This window comes from the organism of the source record quoted next, unplaced genomic scaffold (genome assembly GCF_019419815.1).
Source record: "Pyrus x bretschneideri cultivar Hongxiangsu unplaced genomic scaffold, Pyrus_bretschneideri_v1 Contig25, whole genome shotgun sequence".
In the NCBI taxonomy this organism is placed as follows: Eukaryota; Viridiplantae; Streptophyta; class Magnoliopsida; order Rosales; family Rosaceae; genus Pyrus; species Pyrus x bretschneideri.
In genome coordinates, this window is record NW_025999557.1 from 5,517,630 (window position 1) to 5,534,781 (window position 17,152).

Here is a 17,152-nt window from a genome sequence, read left to right on the forward strand (position 1 = left end):
AGGTGAGTTTCAGGGTTCGGCATTCCGACGGCCGAACTACGTTTACCATCAAGACATATATCACGTTCGAGTACCTGTGCCCATACACCTTGGTCTCGATTCGACGTGCTTATACTCTCACGAATATAATCACAGTGACCGAATCGGGCTCCGACGATTATTGAACTCCGCAGAATTGGCAGCCTTGTCTTCAGGCTGTAGAACTCAGAGACCGAGAGCGTTCCTTCCTCGGTCGCAATCGCAAGATACAGAAGTCAACGACGCGCTCCAAGCGATATCAACAAATTGTACTCCTCGGCCGAGCTCGGCCGACGAGTTGGCACGCCCCGCATTCAACCGAAGGACGTAGTTAGCTTACTAGTTGCTCGGCCTGCGCGCCACGTAGGTCTTGTAATTATTAGGGTCAACAGTATTATAAAACATTATACGAAAATCATGAGGTGACAGAGAATCCATTGAGAATCTCATTTTTAAGAAAGTGTCCTTAACATTTCTCTATCATGCAAACTACCAACAAACATAAAATAATATTGTATTAGGAAGAGTTGGATTACGTTGATATTGGCTATTGACTTATGGTCAAACTTTGACTATCTTCATGGTATCACTGAATCAAAGCATGTTTCTCCATTTATTGTGGCTAACATCCCACTTGTTTCCATGTCAACAAATGTGTTTTTATTAACGTGTTAGGCTTAAACAATTATATTTATATACACCAAAAATTATAAAGAAAACTAATGAAAATGACTTGAAAACTTTGAGTTTTAATTAAAAGGATAAAAATGTGTTATAAGTGAATAGTACCAAGAGTGACTTTTTAGAGTAAAAATGTCATTTTCGTTAAAAGTGAACAGTACCGAAAGTGTTTTGTTAAAACTCCCAAAATTATAAACACATGGATATTCCTGTGAGAAGTCAGACTATTTCATACACTTCCAATTAGTTTACCGTGAACTTTAACTTTCTTAACAAGAAAACTGTCATATATAGAAATGTATATTTGATTCCACAACTCAGACATTTCAATTGAAAATGAATGAAGGGACAAAGGCACAAAACAACCAACCACTACATGTTTAGCACATAAATTCAGGAGGCTAACTTATCATGCATACAATGTACCAATGTTTGCTGATGGACTTCTTTGGAATCAACGGTCCTTCGATTTGGAGAATAATTTACATGTAATCAAGTTGTTAAAGCACTAACCACACATTATATTATATTATGTGATTTAATTAAAACGCGTAACCACTTTATGTTTAGCACATAAATTTAGGAAGCTGACTTATCATGCGTGCAATGTACCTATGTCTATCACATCCTGGCCCAGGATATGGTGGGGGCTCGGGCTGGTGCTATGACTCCATAGCACAAAAATCGAGACATCACGAACCATCGTCGTCTATAACAATTATCAAATCACATCTCAGAGTTCTTATCGATAAAACATGTAACTTACACAAAAAATATCCCCAATGACGTTCTAGAATGATTTGGGACCCATTGACCAAAAGTCAATCGTCGGTCAAAGATCGACGATAGGGTCCACAACACTACGTAATTCAATCCGGAAAATCAGCATTTCAGATTTCTGATCTGTAACTTCTAAAGATCTACATTGTGCTTCTAAGACAACATACTAAAATTTCAGTACGATCCAATGGTTAGATCTCCTCCAATTGTTAATTCAAGTGGTGGTCAACGTTTTATTTTACGAACTTACAAATTCAATTTGGGAAGATCCGTACGTCAGATTCCAAATCCGTAAGTTTCTAATATCCTCAAATATTACGTACTATAATATATTAAAATTTAATGGCCATCCAACGGTCGGATCATCAGTTGCTGTAATAATCAAGTGGCGGACCTCAGGTGAGTGGGTCTTTTCTTTTTATCGTAAATAGATATGACTAATAATTCCACAAATGCTTTTAAATTGTTCTATGCATTGTATGCCATGTGTTATATATATATATATATATATATATATATATATGTTACAATACTATGGTATGGTTGAGTTTTAGATTGCATTATGGTATATCTATATGCATATTATCGGCATATAATTACTGTGAATGCTTTGAAGTACTAAGTTGAACTACGAATGGTTTGATCCTGTTTGAGGGTACATAGGTAGTCTAACAAGACAGTTAGATGCAGCCATAAAACAATCCAAATTTAACATGGTACTTGATTTCTTTAAGGAAAGAAGTTATGATGGTTAACAGCGTAGAGATTAACCATGATTTTATTTTGGCCTATTACCAGGTTTAGTGTTGATATACTGTTGATATACTTTTGATTTTACATTGATACGTGGTATGAGTTTTTTTTTTTTGGAAACATGTGTCACAGCGAGGGGTTATAACAATTTAGAAGGTTTTTATTAAAATTTTATTTCCAGGGCCACTCACCCTTGCTTTGTTTCCACCCTCCAGGTTTTTTTTTTTTAGCTGAACTTTCTTATCGATGAGGATTCATAGCAAATCTTGGTATTGGAGCTTACCTTTGATGGTATGATTCTCAATCCCCTCTACTGTACTTTACTTATGCTCTGACATCACGTGTGAAATGGGTTCATTTCCGCTCACAGCGCACTCTCGTATTTTGGCACTTTTAGATTTAAATTTATTCACATTTTCTCCCATCACTATATTTTATGTCTTCGTCACCTTCTTGGTCTCGGCCAGCACAACTCGATTTGGAGTCCAAGTGGACTTTCCAGATCAGGATGTGTTAATGTTTGCTGAACTAACCACATGATACTGTAAATTTGATTCCACAACTCAAACATTTCAATTGAAAATGAATGAAGGGACAAATGCACAAGACAACTAACCACTACATGTTTAGCACATAAATTCATGAAGCTAACCAATCATGCGTACAATGTACCAATGTTCGCTAATGGATTTCTTTGGAATCAACGGTCCTTTGATTTGGAGAAGAATTTACATGTAATCGAGCTGTTAAAGCACTAACCACTCATTATATTATGTGATTAAATTAAAACGCATAACGACATGTAATATAACCTCCTGATTGTCTAATTACAAAACTTTATCAATTTGTTTTTGTCACATCCCCGCCTTGGCCCCCACCATAACCCGGGCTCGACTCCATCGTAGCACTATGTTGTCCACTTTGGGCCCCGACCACGTCCTCACAGTTTTGTTTTTGGGAACTCACACGAGAACTTCCCAGTGGGTCACCCATCCTGGGATTGCTCTCGCGCAAACTCGCTTAACTTCGGAGTTCCGATGGAACCCGAAACCAGTGAGCTCACAAAAGGCCTCGTGCTACGTAGAGATGAGAATATATATATAAGGTTTACATGATCCACTCCCCTGGACGATGTGAGATGTTACAGTTTTAGTATAAATTAGTATAAAATATCGATTATATTAAAAATAGTGCACAATAAGACACATTATGAAGTGTACCAAAAGTTTTTCAAACTAAAATTAAAGAAGATGAAAGGAAGCAATTTAAGGTAGTGCTATCCATACATCAGTTTTTACCTTTCACACATCGTTATTTACTTCTAACCTTCGCACATGATGAATTGAAGAAGATCAATAAACAAAAATTAACAAATGTGTATGGAAGGTTAAAAATGGGTGTTGTGAACAACACTACCCCAATTTATTGTGCTCATCCCTGACTGACGGACATAAAGAGTTGAAAAAGATCAATGAACAAAGATTAACAAATATAGGTGGAAGGTGAAAATGGATGTTGTGAACAATACTACCCCTCATTTATTGTGCTCATCCCTGACCGTCAGATATAATGAATTAAGAAGATCAATGAACAAAAATAAAAAATATGTGGAAGGTAAACAAAGTGTGTGAACAACACTCTCCAAATTTATTGTGCTCATCCCTGACCGTCGGACATAATGGATTGAAGAAACAATAATGCTATTCTTACCACATTATTAGACCACAATCTTATACCACATTATGTGGCAGCTGAGTTAGACATGCCACCTCACTTAATTACAGTATACTTGGATTTCCATATAAATTTTATTAATTTTAATTAGTTTTTGTTCAGAAACAGATATTAGATTGAATTAAAACAAGTCAATTTTCATATTCTTGCATCCCTCATCTAGTCGTCCTCAAATACTCTTTTCGTCATCCCAATCTCGTCCTCACTCCTTAAAGTTCCTCTAATTGTCTTGTGCTTCTTCATCCTCCTTCCTCCTCTTTTCCAGAACAAATAGAAAGAACATTTAAAAAAAAAAAAAAAAAAAAAAAACAAACAAACAAAGGGCCAATTGCGAAAGTAAAAAAAAAAAAAAAAAAAAAAAGCATAATTAATTTCAATAATTGGCGAGCAACTGCAGCATAAATTTGAGTATTTTTCAAGAACAGTGACCCCATAACCTTAAATCTGATAGAAAACTTGTTCCTTTTGACTCCTTCATCAAATTTTTAAAGATGCTTATAAAGTCATTGTTCAATAAAACGATTAGCTAACCCTTATTTTATGACAATAAAAAGGAAAACAAATACGATCAGTTAGAAACCAAATAAATTTTGACAAAAAAATGGAGGTTGCAGGAGGCTGAAGAGGAAGGAGGGAGGAGATTGGGGTGAGAGGGAGAAAGGAGATGGAGTGGAAAACGAAGGGTCAGACCTAGACCTGGTTTGGTACTGAGGTGATTCTGAAAAAAGCTGCTATCAAAAAAAGCTGGGAGCTGTTTTTGTGTTTCGTAAACACTCAGCTTCAGCTTTTTTTCACAGTTTTGGATGAAAAAAAGCCAAAAACAAGAAGCTGCAAAACTTAGCTTTGAAAAAACAGCTTTTTTTCACATCTGTTTTACATAAAAGTTTACCAAACACTCTAATACTGCTTTTTTTTTCAAAAGCACTTTTACAAAAAAGTTTACCAAACACTCTGGTGCTTTATTTCACAGCTGCTTATTCTCACATCACAGCAGAAGCAACTTTTTTTCAAAGCACAGCAATACCAAACCAGCCCCTAATCAATTCTAATTAGGATGTTTTAATTATTATTTAAAAAAAAAGAATAAGTGTGTTAATTATAGTAATAATAAAACTAAAACTAAAGATGTGACATGTTTAACTAAGTTGTCACATAAGATAATATAGAAATTATGGTATAATAATATGGTAAGAATAACATTACTCTTAAAGAAAATCAAAGACTTCAAAGTAAGTTCAAGCTTACTTCTAAATTAACCAAATTGTGCAGAACTTCATCGAGAAATAGATGTTGTTTGTTCTATGTGCAATTACCATACTTAATCTTTGCAACAATGAATAAAAATTAAAAAGTACGTATTAAAAGTAAAAAAAAATGTGTGAACAAAACTATCCTTACTTTATTACGCTCATTCCTAACTTGTTAGACATAATGATAAAAAATATGAATAAAAGTTAATAAATGTGTATAAAAGATAAAAAGAAAAGAGTTTTAACGAAAAGTTCACAGTACTGTTCACTTTAACAAAAAAAATCATATTTTTACACTAAAAAGTCAATTCTGATGATATTCACTTTTTTCTTTATTTTGTTCTTATCTTTAAAACTCAAAGTTTTCAAATCTTTTTTATTAATTTTCTTAAAAAAAGTGTGAACACCAATTTATTAACAAACGTGCGACGTTTTGATACGTTTTGATTCGCTTTCTGAAATGGAAGGGTAAGTGACAACATCTAAATACCCGTCCCTCTCATAAAACGAAGCAAAACGTCATACGACTGCTATATAAGCATATATTTGTATATCTTTGTATACCAACAGAACAGAGAGCCGCCACACACCCAGAGTCAATGGAGAAAATCGAGCACACGACGGTGCGCACAAACGGCATAAACATGCACGTAGCTTCAATCGGAGCAGGCCCACCGGTGCTCTTCCTTCACGGATTCCCGGAGCTCTGGTACTCCTGGCGCCACCAGCTTCTCTCCCTCTCCTCCTTGGGCTACCGCTGCATAGCCCCCGACCTCCGAGGCTTTGGTGACACCGACGCGCCGCCGTCCCCGACGTCCTACACGGCCATGCACATAGTCGGAGACCTCATCGGGCTGCTTGACCATCTGGGTATTGACCAAGTATTCCTGGTTGCCCACGACTGGGGCGCCGTCATGGCCTGGTGGTTCTGCCTGTTCCGGCCCGACCGGGTGAAAGCCTTGGTCAACATGAGCGTGGCTTTCAGTCCCAGGAATCCAAAGAGGAAGCCCGTCGATGGTTTCAGGGCATTGTTTGGCGATGATTATTACATTTGCAGGTTTCAGGTAATCAAACTCCATTCATTTTTAGTTTCTGCTTCGATCTGATCTGAAATTTTTAAATCTTTTGCGAATTATTTTATTCAACTATATATTTACACACCAAGGCGAAGGATTTGGACTAAGTTACACAATCCGTCAGTTATCCAGCTCACGAAAGTCAAAACTAATACCTGTCACTTACAGGGGAGGGAATACCTCCGACCGGAATGCCAAGCAGCAAATCTTTTTGCGATTTAGCAGATAATATTAATTTGGTCAGATTCCAATTGCCTTTATTTCATATACGAAAAGATGAAGTTTTGCTAGTTTTGCTGTTTTTGGTTATCTTTTTCCATGTTCATATTCCATTAATGTGAGGGCTTAAACATGGTAAAGTTCTAAAATTGTTTGATTTCATACGGAGATAGTCAAATCCCTGCATTTTCCTGTATAGTATAACTTTTGGAGGCTCATAAAGGTCACATGTTCGAGTCGTGGAAACAGCCTTTTTGCAGTGCAAAGCAAGGGTAGGGCTGTGCATGATAGACGTTCCTCCTGACCTTCGCAAGGCAGGGAGCCTCGTTGACTTGGGGTCACCCTTTATAGTGTAATTTTGATGTTATATGCAGTTTACTGTAGTTAGTATTGCGTAGGCAACCAGAATTACTGATTGCTGTTGTTTTGACATATGATCTTGGTTTGCAGACATTGGCGGATGTGCTCCCAATGGAAACGAGTTTAAATCCCTCTTCCTGTGGTTTAGATTACTTTAAATTAGAATATTGCGTTATCATAGCCAATTCATATATTCATGTTTTGGAGTGTTTTCAATGCTGAAAATCCATCAACTAAAGACAGTTGCAGATTAATTAATCTGACCCATCGGGACTAAATTGTAATCCCTGTTAATGTGAAGGACTGAATATATCAAAGTTTGTTTCTTCCTGATTTTGTTGAAAATTTGTTGTTTGTGTTATAGGAACCTGGAGAGATTGAAAAAGATTTTGATAGCATTGGTGCTGCAGCGGTCATGAAACGTTTTCTTTCCAGCCGCAGTCCAAAACCTCCATGCATACCTAAGGACCGAGGAGTAAAATCTTGGGCTGCTCCAGTAACCTTGCCCGCTTGGCTGACAGAAGAGGATCTTAGCTATATTGTCAGCAAGTTCAGCAAGTCGGGATTTACTGGAGGATTGAATTACTATCGAGCTTTGAACTTGTATGTACATACCACATACCCCTTTGAATTCTCTTTGATTTATCAGAAGCATGATCTTAGACCGTTCTTCGTTGTTGCAGAACCTGGGAGCTTACGGGACCATGGACAGGGCTACAAATCAAGGTACCGGTTAAGTTTATCGTGGGCGAGCTGGACATCACCTATAATATCCCAGGCGTCCAGGACTACATACATAAAGGTGGCTTCAAAAGGGATGTGCCATTTTTGCAAGAGGTGGTTGTGATGGAAAATGCAGCTCACTTCATTGCCCAGGAGAAGCCCGACGAAGTCAGTCAGCATGTGTATGACTTCATAAAGAAGTTCTGATTTCTGTTAGCTAGATCAGCGAGCCGGCTTCCTGCAGTTTGTTTCGCTTTGCAGTTACTTCTATGCAATTACAGGGTAGGCGTGATGATGTCTGAAATATGGTGCGACCTTATGGTGTTGTGCTCCTTATCTCGAATAATTTCGTCCTTCGGGTTTGCTGGTTCTGTAATAATCATCCCCATCATGTAAAAATGAAAATAAAGAGCTTGGTCTGTATTCAATTATGCTTCTGTCCTTATTTTTCTGTTACGCTAATCGGACTGCTAGGGCACCTACCTTACCCTCTCATCATTCATAGCAATTACAAAGAGATTTTTCAATGTGCCAGAAACACAGCCTGATCAAGACGGAGCCAATCTAGGGATCCAATGGAAAGAAATTCATCGTCATTGTCGATGATAGGGGGCAAGGTAGGATATACTTCACGCCGGAGGTTATTTTTTTCATGTCAACACGGCCCTAATAAGCATTGTATAATGAGAGTTTTAACGAAAAGTCCACGATATTGTTCACTAACGAAAAGCTCTTTTCATTAGTTTTCTTTTGGTTAGATATGTAGAAGATTACAGAAAAAATTTCCCCGCTGAATCCGAGCCTGCTTCCTCATTTGTTCTCTGCTTTTTAAGAAGAGAAACAATGAAGAACCAAGACTGCATTCCAGCATTGTTTTATCTGTAATTTCGAATATGGTAGTTGCCATACGAAAAATAGTAATCAAGCACGGTTGAGAACCAAAATCGAATTCAACAAAATCGAAACATCTCCTTCAAACATCTAAATATCTTCCTCTCGAAGCTAAAAAAGTCGTGGACATAACGAAATATAGATGAAGGTAAGCTATCGATAGCATAAGAGTTCATCAAACACAAAAAGTGAAGAAAACACGACTGAGAATAAGGAGATAACTCATGCTTAAACACGGAAACCCTTGCTGTTTCTTTTTCCTCTGGCCTTCTCGAACTTCCTGCCCTTTGATCGCACATAGGGTTTGGTGTGGCTGTGTGGAACACCAGGAGCAGGTCCAAAATGCTTCACAGCTTCACGAGCATTCTTAGGTCCTCTAAGAAGAATCTGCCGAAAAAGATTAACATTTATCAATCAACGTAACTCTATTATTCACAAACTCCTTTGAACCAAAAAGTATCAATAGGAACAGATCTATTAGAACATGGAACGGCCTAAGGGAATGAGTCTCGTTTTACAAAACAAAATACTCTTGCAGATTTGCAATGTTAGAATACATTGGAACAAATTCGCAAATTCCACAAGCATATAATTAAACCAAAAGTACTGCTCATGGCTCAAAATTATACACACCACTCTCTTGCACATTCTATTTCACTTCACTACCATATGCTTCCTACACACGGGGGCACGTATTTCATGATTCTCATCACCATGAAACAGTCCACTACACGACGACCACTAATCAAAGCTCCGGTAAACTATCTACCACAATATGGTTGCCATCATAACATATCCCTTACTAATAAGGGCACGGCCCCAAACACAAACGCACCCATTTCTGAACCCAGAAACATACATTTACTAGAGGTTTGAAACATATACCCATTGTTCGATGCTGGCACTAACACGATTTCAAATTGCTTATGACTAAAAGACTACAAGATTATGCTACTTTCCAATAGATTCGACTTCAAGGCAAGTTTTTCGTGCACGCTTATACGCAAAAGAGCTTAATCAAGCATTCAATTCCAACTAAAACACTAGAAACCAAGATAAACCGAATCACGAATTCTCAAGTCATTTCAACAACCAACACAAACTCCTAGAGATTGCAATTCACATGTATGGAAAATCAAATGCAACTAAAAAATCAACATACCGTGTTCTGGCCAAGAGGAGCTCTGAGAGCCAGCTGGTCGAAAGTCAAGCACTCGCCGCCGGCCTTCTCAATCCGAGCCCTGGCGGTCTCGGTGAACCTGAGAGCGGTCACTTTCAAACAAGGAACTTCGTAAACCCGAATGTCGTCGGTCACAGTCCCGACCACCACAGCAATCTTACCCTCCTTTCCGGCCATGTACTTAATCAATCGGGAAAGGGACAGAGGGGCCTTGTTCACCTTGCTCATGAACAACCTCTTCAGAATCACGGCATTGAACTTGCTGCCGGTCCTCCTCACCAGAAACCGATACAGCTGAAAACAAAGATCCGACAACATAAAACCCACAAAAAAAAAAACAAAACAATTCGGAAACATGAACGCAATCAGTAACAAAAACCCAGAAACATTTGGATTCGAGGGAGGACCTTGACGAGGAGCTTGAGGTAGATATCGTCGGACTTTGGGGCTGTCCGTTTGGTCTTCTTGCTCTTGCCACCGGCGACCAAATCGATACCCTGCGAATACAGACATGAGGAGGAGAGGGAGTTAGAGAGAGAGAGAGAGAGAGAGAGAGAGAGAGGACGGAGTTGGAGGAAATGGAGACGGCGGCGTTAGGGTTTGGAGGGAGAGATTACCATTACGGCTGCTCCTTTGATGCTCTTGAGGCAGAGAGGCGGAGGGTTGTAGGGTTTGTTTGCAGGGAAAGCCGAACATGGTGTTGTGTTTAGGTTTTTATGTATAAATGGGGCATTTCCTATTCAGTTGTCGAGGGTTTTTGGGCTTTGTTTGGTTTTATTGTTCTTCAAGCCCACGAGCCCATATGTAATTTTCATTTCTTTTATTAATGTTTTTTAATCACTTTTGTTACCATGGAATTTTATTTCATGTTTGTTTGGTACTATAGTTCTTCGGATTTGTCCAACTAGTGAGAGATGGTGAAACTTAACAAAAGATAAGAGCAGTTCATGATTTCGTCACGGTAGTTTATCTTTTTGGAAGCTAAAGGCATTTCAACCTTCTTTTGACCATCATCGTGTGATTTACCAGCGTTAAGAATCAAACTCAGAACGTGTCGTGTAATTCACTATATGTAAAATGCATATAACAACAAAATTTTCTTTTCTTTTACAAAAGGAACCAGCTGCCCAAGCCACGATAGTCCACCAGTTTAGAAGTCGAGAAGACTCACAACCACGTTTCAGCTTCTTTTTTTATCATTATAAGTAACACAAAATATTCATATAAATACAAAAAATTGTTTGATAAAATATGACGATAGGAAATATACCACGCAACCAAGACACTTATAATCATGGTTTATAAATTTCATGTAAAATTAGGGACGCCAAATACCATAAAACATGCAGGTGTTTGTTTTAATCCAAGTGACCCGATCCAACCTAATCCAACCAACGAAACCCAACCAACCTTATATTTTATTTTTTTATTTTTGTAACAAAAAGTTTTGAAGGAGATTGTTAATCTCACCACCAATGTTAGGATATACCTACAATTTCGAGTTGAAATGATCTCACACCTAACTACAGCTACGATATAAATTTACGTAAGTATTTACAAATCGCGCACTAACAAGAATTACTAATAAGAGAACTCAAAACAGAAAACCTTACCAACTCAGGCAATCCTATATTTATACCAAAGAGTAACTTAATCATTCATACATCATGGGCCAATCTGATCACATGTGGCCCTACCTGCCACCACTTCCATAGCTGGCAGTGGCACGTGCCAAATTTATACCAAGTTACCAATGCAATGCAATTACCCTTACTCATTCGATTAGAGCAACATGTATGTCCTATTTATATTGTTCTTTAAATCAAAGTTCGATCTCCAACTTCCTGTATTTTTACATTATAATTCGTAACAAAAATCATAAATAACTTTAAATGTGTCGCAAAACAATGTATAGCATATAAACCATTATTTCACTATTCGACACGAGTTTCTTCCTTTTTGCTTACAATATTGAATGATAATTATCGGTAGTTGTACAATATATGATTCAAGGTTTCAAATACTCGGAAGTTTTTTATAAAAAATTTAATGATCAAATACTTAAAGTATAAAATATGTGAAACATAATAGAATTATTCCTTATTAAACAAAGTTGATGTTATCTACACATTTATTTTTATTCTTCGTACGTTTTTATTAATTTTTATCATTTAATATTCTTAATTTATTTGATCTTACTACTAAAAATTTAAATCAGCGCTGTTTAACGGTTAACACTAGAGTTTTTCTCACTGTCGTCCCTCTGGTCACCTTAGTCCACTCTATTACCACGTCAGTCATCGGACACTGCTCTGTCAGAACCGCCGTTGAATGTTACCATAATTCCTAATTACCAAACTACCCACATCAATCTTCAAACACCCGCACCTTCCTGCCTTGACCTTCATACGTATATTTCCCTCGTTCCCGGTGGTATTTCCGTCAAACAACAAAAAAAATCCCCAAATGTCCATGTAACGACCCCGTCTCTCTTTCTCTCTCTTCCATTTTTCCTAAATCCTCTCCGCGCCCTGTTCTCTCTCATCGCCACGATGCTGCCCACGAAGTCTCGGCGGAAAGTGGCTCCGTCCGCCGCGGAAAACGGCGACTCGGCTGAAAAGCTCGACCAGCTGCTCCTCTCCTCCGCCATCTGCAACGGCGAGGATGTGGGACCATTCGTCCGCAAGGCCTTCACTTCCGGGAAGCCCGAGACGCTGCTCCAGCACCTCCGCCACTTCTCCCGATCCAAGGAGTCCGAAATCGAGGAGGTCTGCAAGGCCCACTACCAAGACTTCATCCTCGCTGTCGACGACCTTCGATCTCTCCTCTCCGACGTCGATTCTCTCAAGTCTTCCCTCTCCGATTCCAACGCCAAGCTCCAGTCCGTCGGCCTCCCTCTTCTCTCCTCCCTCGACGCCTTCGTCGAAGCCCGAAACGTATCCCGAAACGTCAACCTCGCGCTTGAATCTGTCCGGAATTGTATTCGTTTGATGGAGCTCTGCTCCCGATCGAATCACCATATCTCCAGCAGCAACTTCTACATGGCGCTCAAGTGCGTCGACACAATCGAGTCCGAGTTCCTGGACAAAACGCCGTCGTCTACGCTCAAGCGGATGCTGGAGAAGAAGATTCCAGAGATTCGGTGGCACATCGAACGGAAGGTCAGTAAGGAGTTCGGCGATTGGCTGGTGGAGATCCGCGTGGTGAGTCGGAACCTCGGTCAATTGGCGATTGGTCAAGCTTCGTCGGCGAGGCAGCGGGAAGAGGATCTGAGAATCAAGCAGCGGCAAGCTGAGGAGCAGAGCCGCCTTAGCCTCAGAGACACTGTTTACGCTTTGGAGGAGGACGATGACGACGGACTCGGCGGCGGTGGGGTTGGAGATGATAGTTATAATGGCGGAGGTGGATTTGATTTGACTCCCTTGTACAGAGCCTATCATATAAACCAGACTCTGGGGCTTGAAGAGCGATTCAAGCAATATTACTTCGAGAATCGAAAGCTTCAGCTCACCTCTGACTTTCAGGTATCTTCCATGACTCCGTTTCTTGAATCGCATCAAACTTTCTTTGCGCAAATCGCCGGATTTTTCATCGTGGAGGATCGAATTGTGAGGACTAGTGGCGGTTTGATTTCGAAATTAGAGGTTGATAATTTGTGGGAAACTGCTGTGAGTAAAATGTGTTCTGTTTTAGAGGATCAGTTTTCTAGGATGCAAACTGCTAACCACTTGCTGTTGATTAAGGACTATGTGAGCTTGTTAGGTGTGACATTGCGTCGGTATGGATATTTGGTTGACCCGTTGCTTGATGTTCTGAGCAAACATAGGGATAAGTACCATGAGCTGTTGTTGTCAGATTGTCGTAAACAGATTGCTGAAGCTCTTTCCGCTGATAAATTCGATCAGATGTTGATGAAGAAAGAATATGAGTATTCCATGAATGTTCTTTCGTTTCAGATACAGACGTCTGATATCATACCGGCTTTTCCATATGTTGCACCATTTAGTTCGACAGTGCCTGATTGTTGCCGCATTGTTAGGTCTTTTATTGAGGATTCTGTGAGTTTCATGTCGTATGGCGGTCAGCTTGATTTCTTTGTTGTTGTGAAGAAGTATTTGGATAGGTTGTTGAGTGAGGATTTGGATGGGGCTCTTTTGAAGCTTATCAGTACATCTATCCATGGGGTCTCCCAGGCAATGCAAGTAGCCGCTAATATGGCTGTCATGGAGCGAGCTTGTGATTTCTTCTTCCGACATGCTGCTCAGCTTTCTGGAGTGCCCTTGAGAATGGTAGAGAGGGGGCGGAGGCAGTTTCCGCTATGCAAAGCCCGTGATGCAGCAGAAGACACGCTCTCTGGGTTGCTTAAACAAAAAGTGGATGGGTTCTTGACGTTGATTGAGAATGTGAACTGGATGGCCGATGAGCCTTGGCCGAATGGGAATGAATATGTGAATGAGGTGATCATTTATTTGGAAACTCTGGTTTCCACTGCTCAGCAAATATTGCCTCCTCAGGTTCTCAAACGAGTTTTGCAAGATGTCCTTTCTCACATATCGGAGAAGATAATAGGGGCTTTACTTGGGGACACAGTTAAGAGGTTTACCATACATGCAATTATGAGCATTGATGTGGATATTCGATTGCTGGAATCTTTTGCAGATAATCAAGCTCCTCTACTCTCAGACGAGGAAGCAAATCAGTTGAAAACAGCACTTGCTGAGTCGAGGCAATTAGTTAACTTACTCTTAAGCAATCATCCAGAGAATTTTCTTAATCCAGTAATCAGGGAGAGGAGTTACAATACCTTGGACTACAGAAAAGTAGTGCTTATTTCAGAAAAGTTGAGGGATCCTTCAGAGCGGCGATTTGGAACCTTTGGTAGCCGGGGAAGCAGGCAGAACCCCCAGAAGAAATCTCTAGATGCATTGATTAAAAGACTCAAGGATGTGAGTTGATTTTGTTATATAGTTGTACGTATGATCCTTGTCCTTTCCCCCTCCCCTACAATTTCCCTTGTTGATTGTGATTGAAATTATTTCATTTTTTGTTTGTTGCTAACTTTGTTATTTGCGGATGCCAATTGTTGTCTTCGGAATATATCATGGGACATGCAAAGATTCTTCTGTATGTATCAGGCTCGTAGTTACTCATTTGTTGTTGTATTGCTTTCTTTTCTTGAAGCGGTTTAAGATTTGCATTATATCTATGAAAAAAAATTGAAATGTTTTGGGGCAGACAACAAGAAAGATTTCTCCCTTTTCCATGGAACCCAATTCCTTCAAGTACTACTTGTTATCGGCTCTGTTGATGTAATATATATACCCTCCTTATTTGAATTAGGATGTGAATCTCATGAGTCTTGGACCTAAATCATGCTGTATGCTCGTATCCTGATGTAAATTTTAGCTTATATCGACATATGGACGCCCATAGGATAAACTATCACCTTGTGATTTTAACTGTTCCACTTACCGCTAGAGCTAGTCTCGTTTAACTCTTAAACTGATACGGTTCTGCTTCAATGCTTACATTTGAGATGATTTTTTTTGTTGCTGGATCTTATGTCAAGATTTTCTTCCTGCTACATATTATTTGCAGATGGCATAATTTCTCAAAGGATGAGTGCTTTGAGAGGTTAGAAGATCCAGCAACAGCGGTGACTTTTGTCACGGGAAAAATTATAAATCGCTGCCATCTATGTTTGTAAGTTTCAAGGGCTCCTTTTCTCTTAGTTTTCAGATAGTTGGTTATCTACGCCGACCGGTTTTTTGACTGCGAGATGTCTATAGTGCTTTCAAATTCTTGTTTCTGCTCACCATGACTAAGAATCTACACTGACAAATAGTCGTGATATCGATGCTTTTTAGTTGCTTGAACTGCCTTGCTTTAGTCTTTGTTTTACGATTTTGCCGTCATCTAACATTTTCTATCGGTTCTAAAATGGAACCGGAACTATGTCGACGATGCTATTTTCTTTATCGTAGAGCTTCTTGTTAATTTCAGTTCACTGTTGTAAAGACCGGTTCCCAAACTTTCTTAGTTTTAATGTGATACGGCCTTTTGTTTTTCGGTTACAAGGATTTGGTAGATTCTCACTCTCGCATGAGAGTGATCGATAACAATCGAGTTCTTGAATGAGGAGTTGTATGGTTCTACCGTGTTGAATGTGTTCATTAGTGCCGTTCTTCGCTTGATCCCGAATCTTTTGATCGTCTGAAGAGTCGACGGCGTTGCGCCACTGGGATTTTGTGAACAAAACCGGAGTACTTGGAGGATACACTGATGCTCAGACGAGCCCATTTTACATCCTTGAGGCCGATTTTAATCTCCATCGCAGTCGCTCTCTCCCTCTAAATGATGAACTGACTGATAAGAAAACATTACGTGTGAGGTTTTGTCAGGAGTATTTTTGTTCACCACTTTTAAGTGCTGGTGATGTCTACCACTCTATATCACTTGTAGGATACACCGATGCTAAAACGAGTCCATTTTACAACCTTAAGGGCGATTTTTATCTCCAACACCGTCACGCTTTCTCCCTCCAATTGATGAATTGACTGATAAGAAAGCATTATGTGTGAGATTTTGCCAATTGGGAATATCTTTGCTCACCATCGTCAAGTGATGGTGATACTCATCGGTCTATTTTATCACCGTTAGATAAGTTTAAATTTCGAAATTTGAGTAGTAAATAGATGGACAAATCTTAAATTTTAAACTATCCAACAATTATAAATAAGGTGGTGAACATTACTACTACTTGAGAGTGATGGCATTGCTACTAAGAATTGTGAGCAAAAATGTACTCTCCCCAATCACTCTATGCTGACAACCATGCATGCGTCTGCATAGATGTTACACTTTCCACCCCTAACTTTCAATCCTATTGAGCAAGCATGGGGAGAGATTTTTCAATATGACCGGTACACAGGGTGATACATTACGTGTCATTATACAAATTCTGGGAAATGTGTGCTAAAAAGTTAATAACTTAAAAATAAAATTTCTCACCACTCCTATTATAACACGTGATGTACCACTTGTGTTCCTGTCACAACTAAAAATTTCTCCAACTATGGGTGCTTTATGAAAGCCAATCCTGTCTTTATTTTCCAAATGTCGATAAATCCAATCCTATTGAGCAAGTATGGGTGCTTTACGGGTGTGGGACAGAAATGCAGAAGTGTGCCGGAGTGATAGTTAGGGATGGCAATTCAACCAGTTAAACTCGATAATTGTGAATGGTTGTCTGAATAGACAGATACAGGGATAAAAATTCAAGATATGGAAAAAACTATGAATATTATTTGGTTACGGTTTTTAACATGGTTATAGGAGTTCTTGATCTATAACGGTCTCCACATTCAAACCATATAGTATATATAATTTAATGTTCACAAATATTTGCTTTTGTCATCATTTTTTTTTATAGAACTAATTTGCCTTAATTTGCTATCATATGTGGCTTATCATGAACATCTCAAGAA

The 17,152-nt window shown here is 39.1% G+C and overlaps 3 protein-coding genes across 7 annotated transcripts; 2 read left to right on the forward strand and 1 right to left on the reverse strand.

The window, feature by feature from the left end:
• Window positions 1–5,800: 5,800 nt before the first annotated feature.
• LOC103928395 (epoxide hydrolase A-like) lies at window positions 5,801–8,025 on the forward strand. The gene is made up of 3 exons (XM_009337432.3): window positions 5,801–6,280; window positions 7,236–7,474; window positions 7,555–8,025. Exons 1-3 carry the CDS (start codon window positions 5,816–5,818, stop codon window positions 7,799–7,801), a joined length of 951 nt encoding a protein of 316 aa, XP_009335707.2. The 5' UTR covers window positions 5,801–5,815; the 3' UTR covers window positions 7,802–8,025.
• A 500-nt stretch (window positions 8,026–8,525) lies between these two features.
• On the reverse strand, window positions 8,526–10,424 carry LOC125478554 (60S ribosomal protein L18-2-like). The gene is made up of 4 exons (XM_048586812.1): window positions 10,283–10,424; window positions 10,073–10,162; window positions 9,648–9,959; window positions 8,526–8,872 (listed from the first exon to the last, which is right to left on the reverse strand). The coding sequence occupies exons 1-4, from the start codon at window positions 10,283–10,285 to the stop codon at window positions 8,714–8,716; spliced, it is 564 nt and encodes a 187-aa protein (XP_048442769.1). The 5' UTR covers window positions 10,286–10,424; the 3' UTR covers window positions 8,526–8,713.
• A 1,636-nt stretch (window positions 10,425–12,060) lies between these two features.
• On the forward strand, window positions 12,061–16,186 carry LOC103928391 (exocyst complex component SEC15B-like). 5 transcript variants are annotated; one of them, XR_007259377.1, is made up of 3 exons: window positions 12,061–14,635; window positions 15,264–15,368; window positions 15,722–16,186. XR_007259377.1 is itself a non-coding variant. In XM_048586765.1 (2 exons), exon 1 carries the CDS (start codon window positions 12,218–12,220, stop codon window positions 14,618–14,620), a length of 2,403 nt encoding a protein of 800 aa, XP_048442722.1. In that variant the 5' UTR covers window positions 12,061–12,217; the 3' UTR covers window positions 14,621–14,635; window positions 15,264–15,667. The 5 variants fall into 5 exon arrangements, 1 of the variants encoding a protein (XP_048442722.1); XR_007259375.1 differs by having other exon boundaries at window positions 12,061–14,611; XR_007259378.1 differs by lacking the exon at window positions 15,722–16,186 and adding an exon at window positions 15,436–15,667 and having other exon boundaries at window positions 15,264–15,337.
• The last annotated feature ends 966 nt before the right edge of the window (window positions 16,187–17,152 follow it).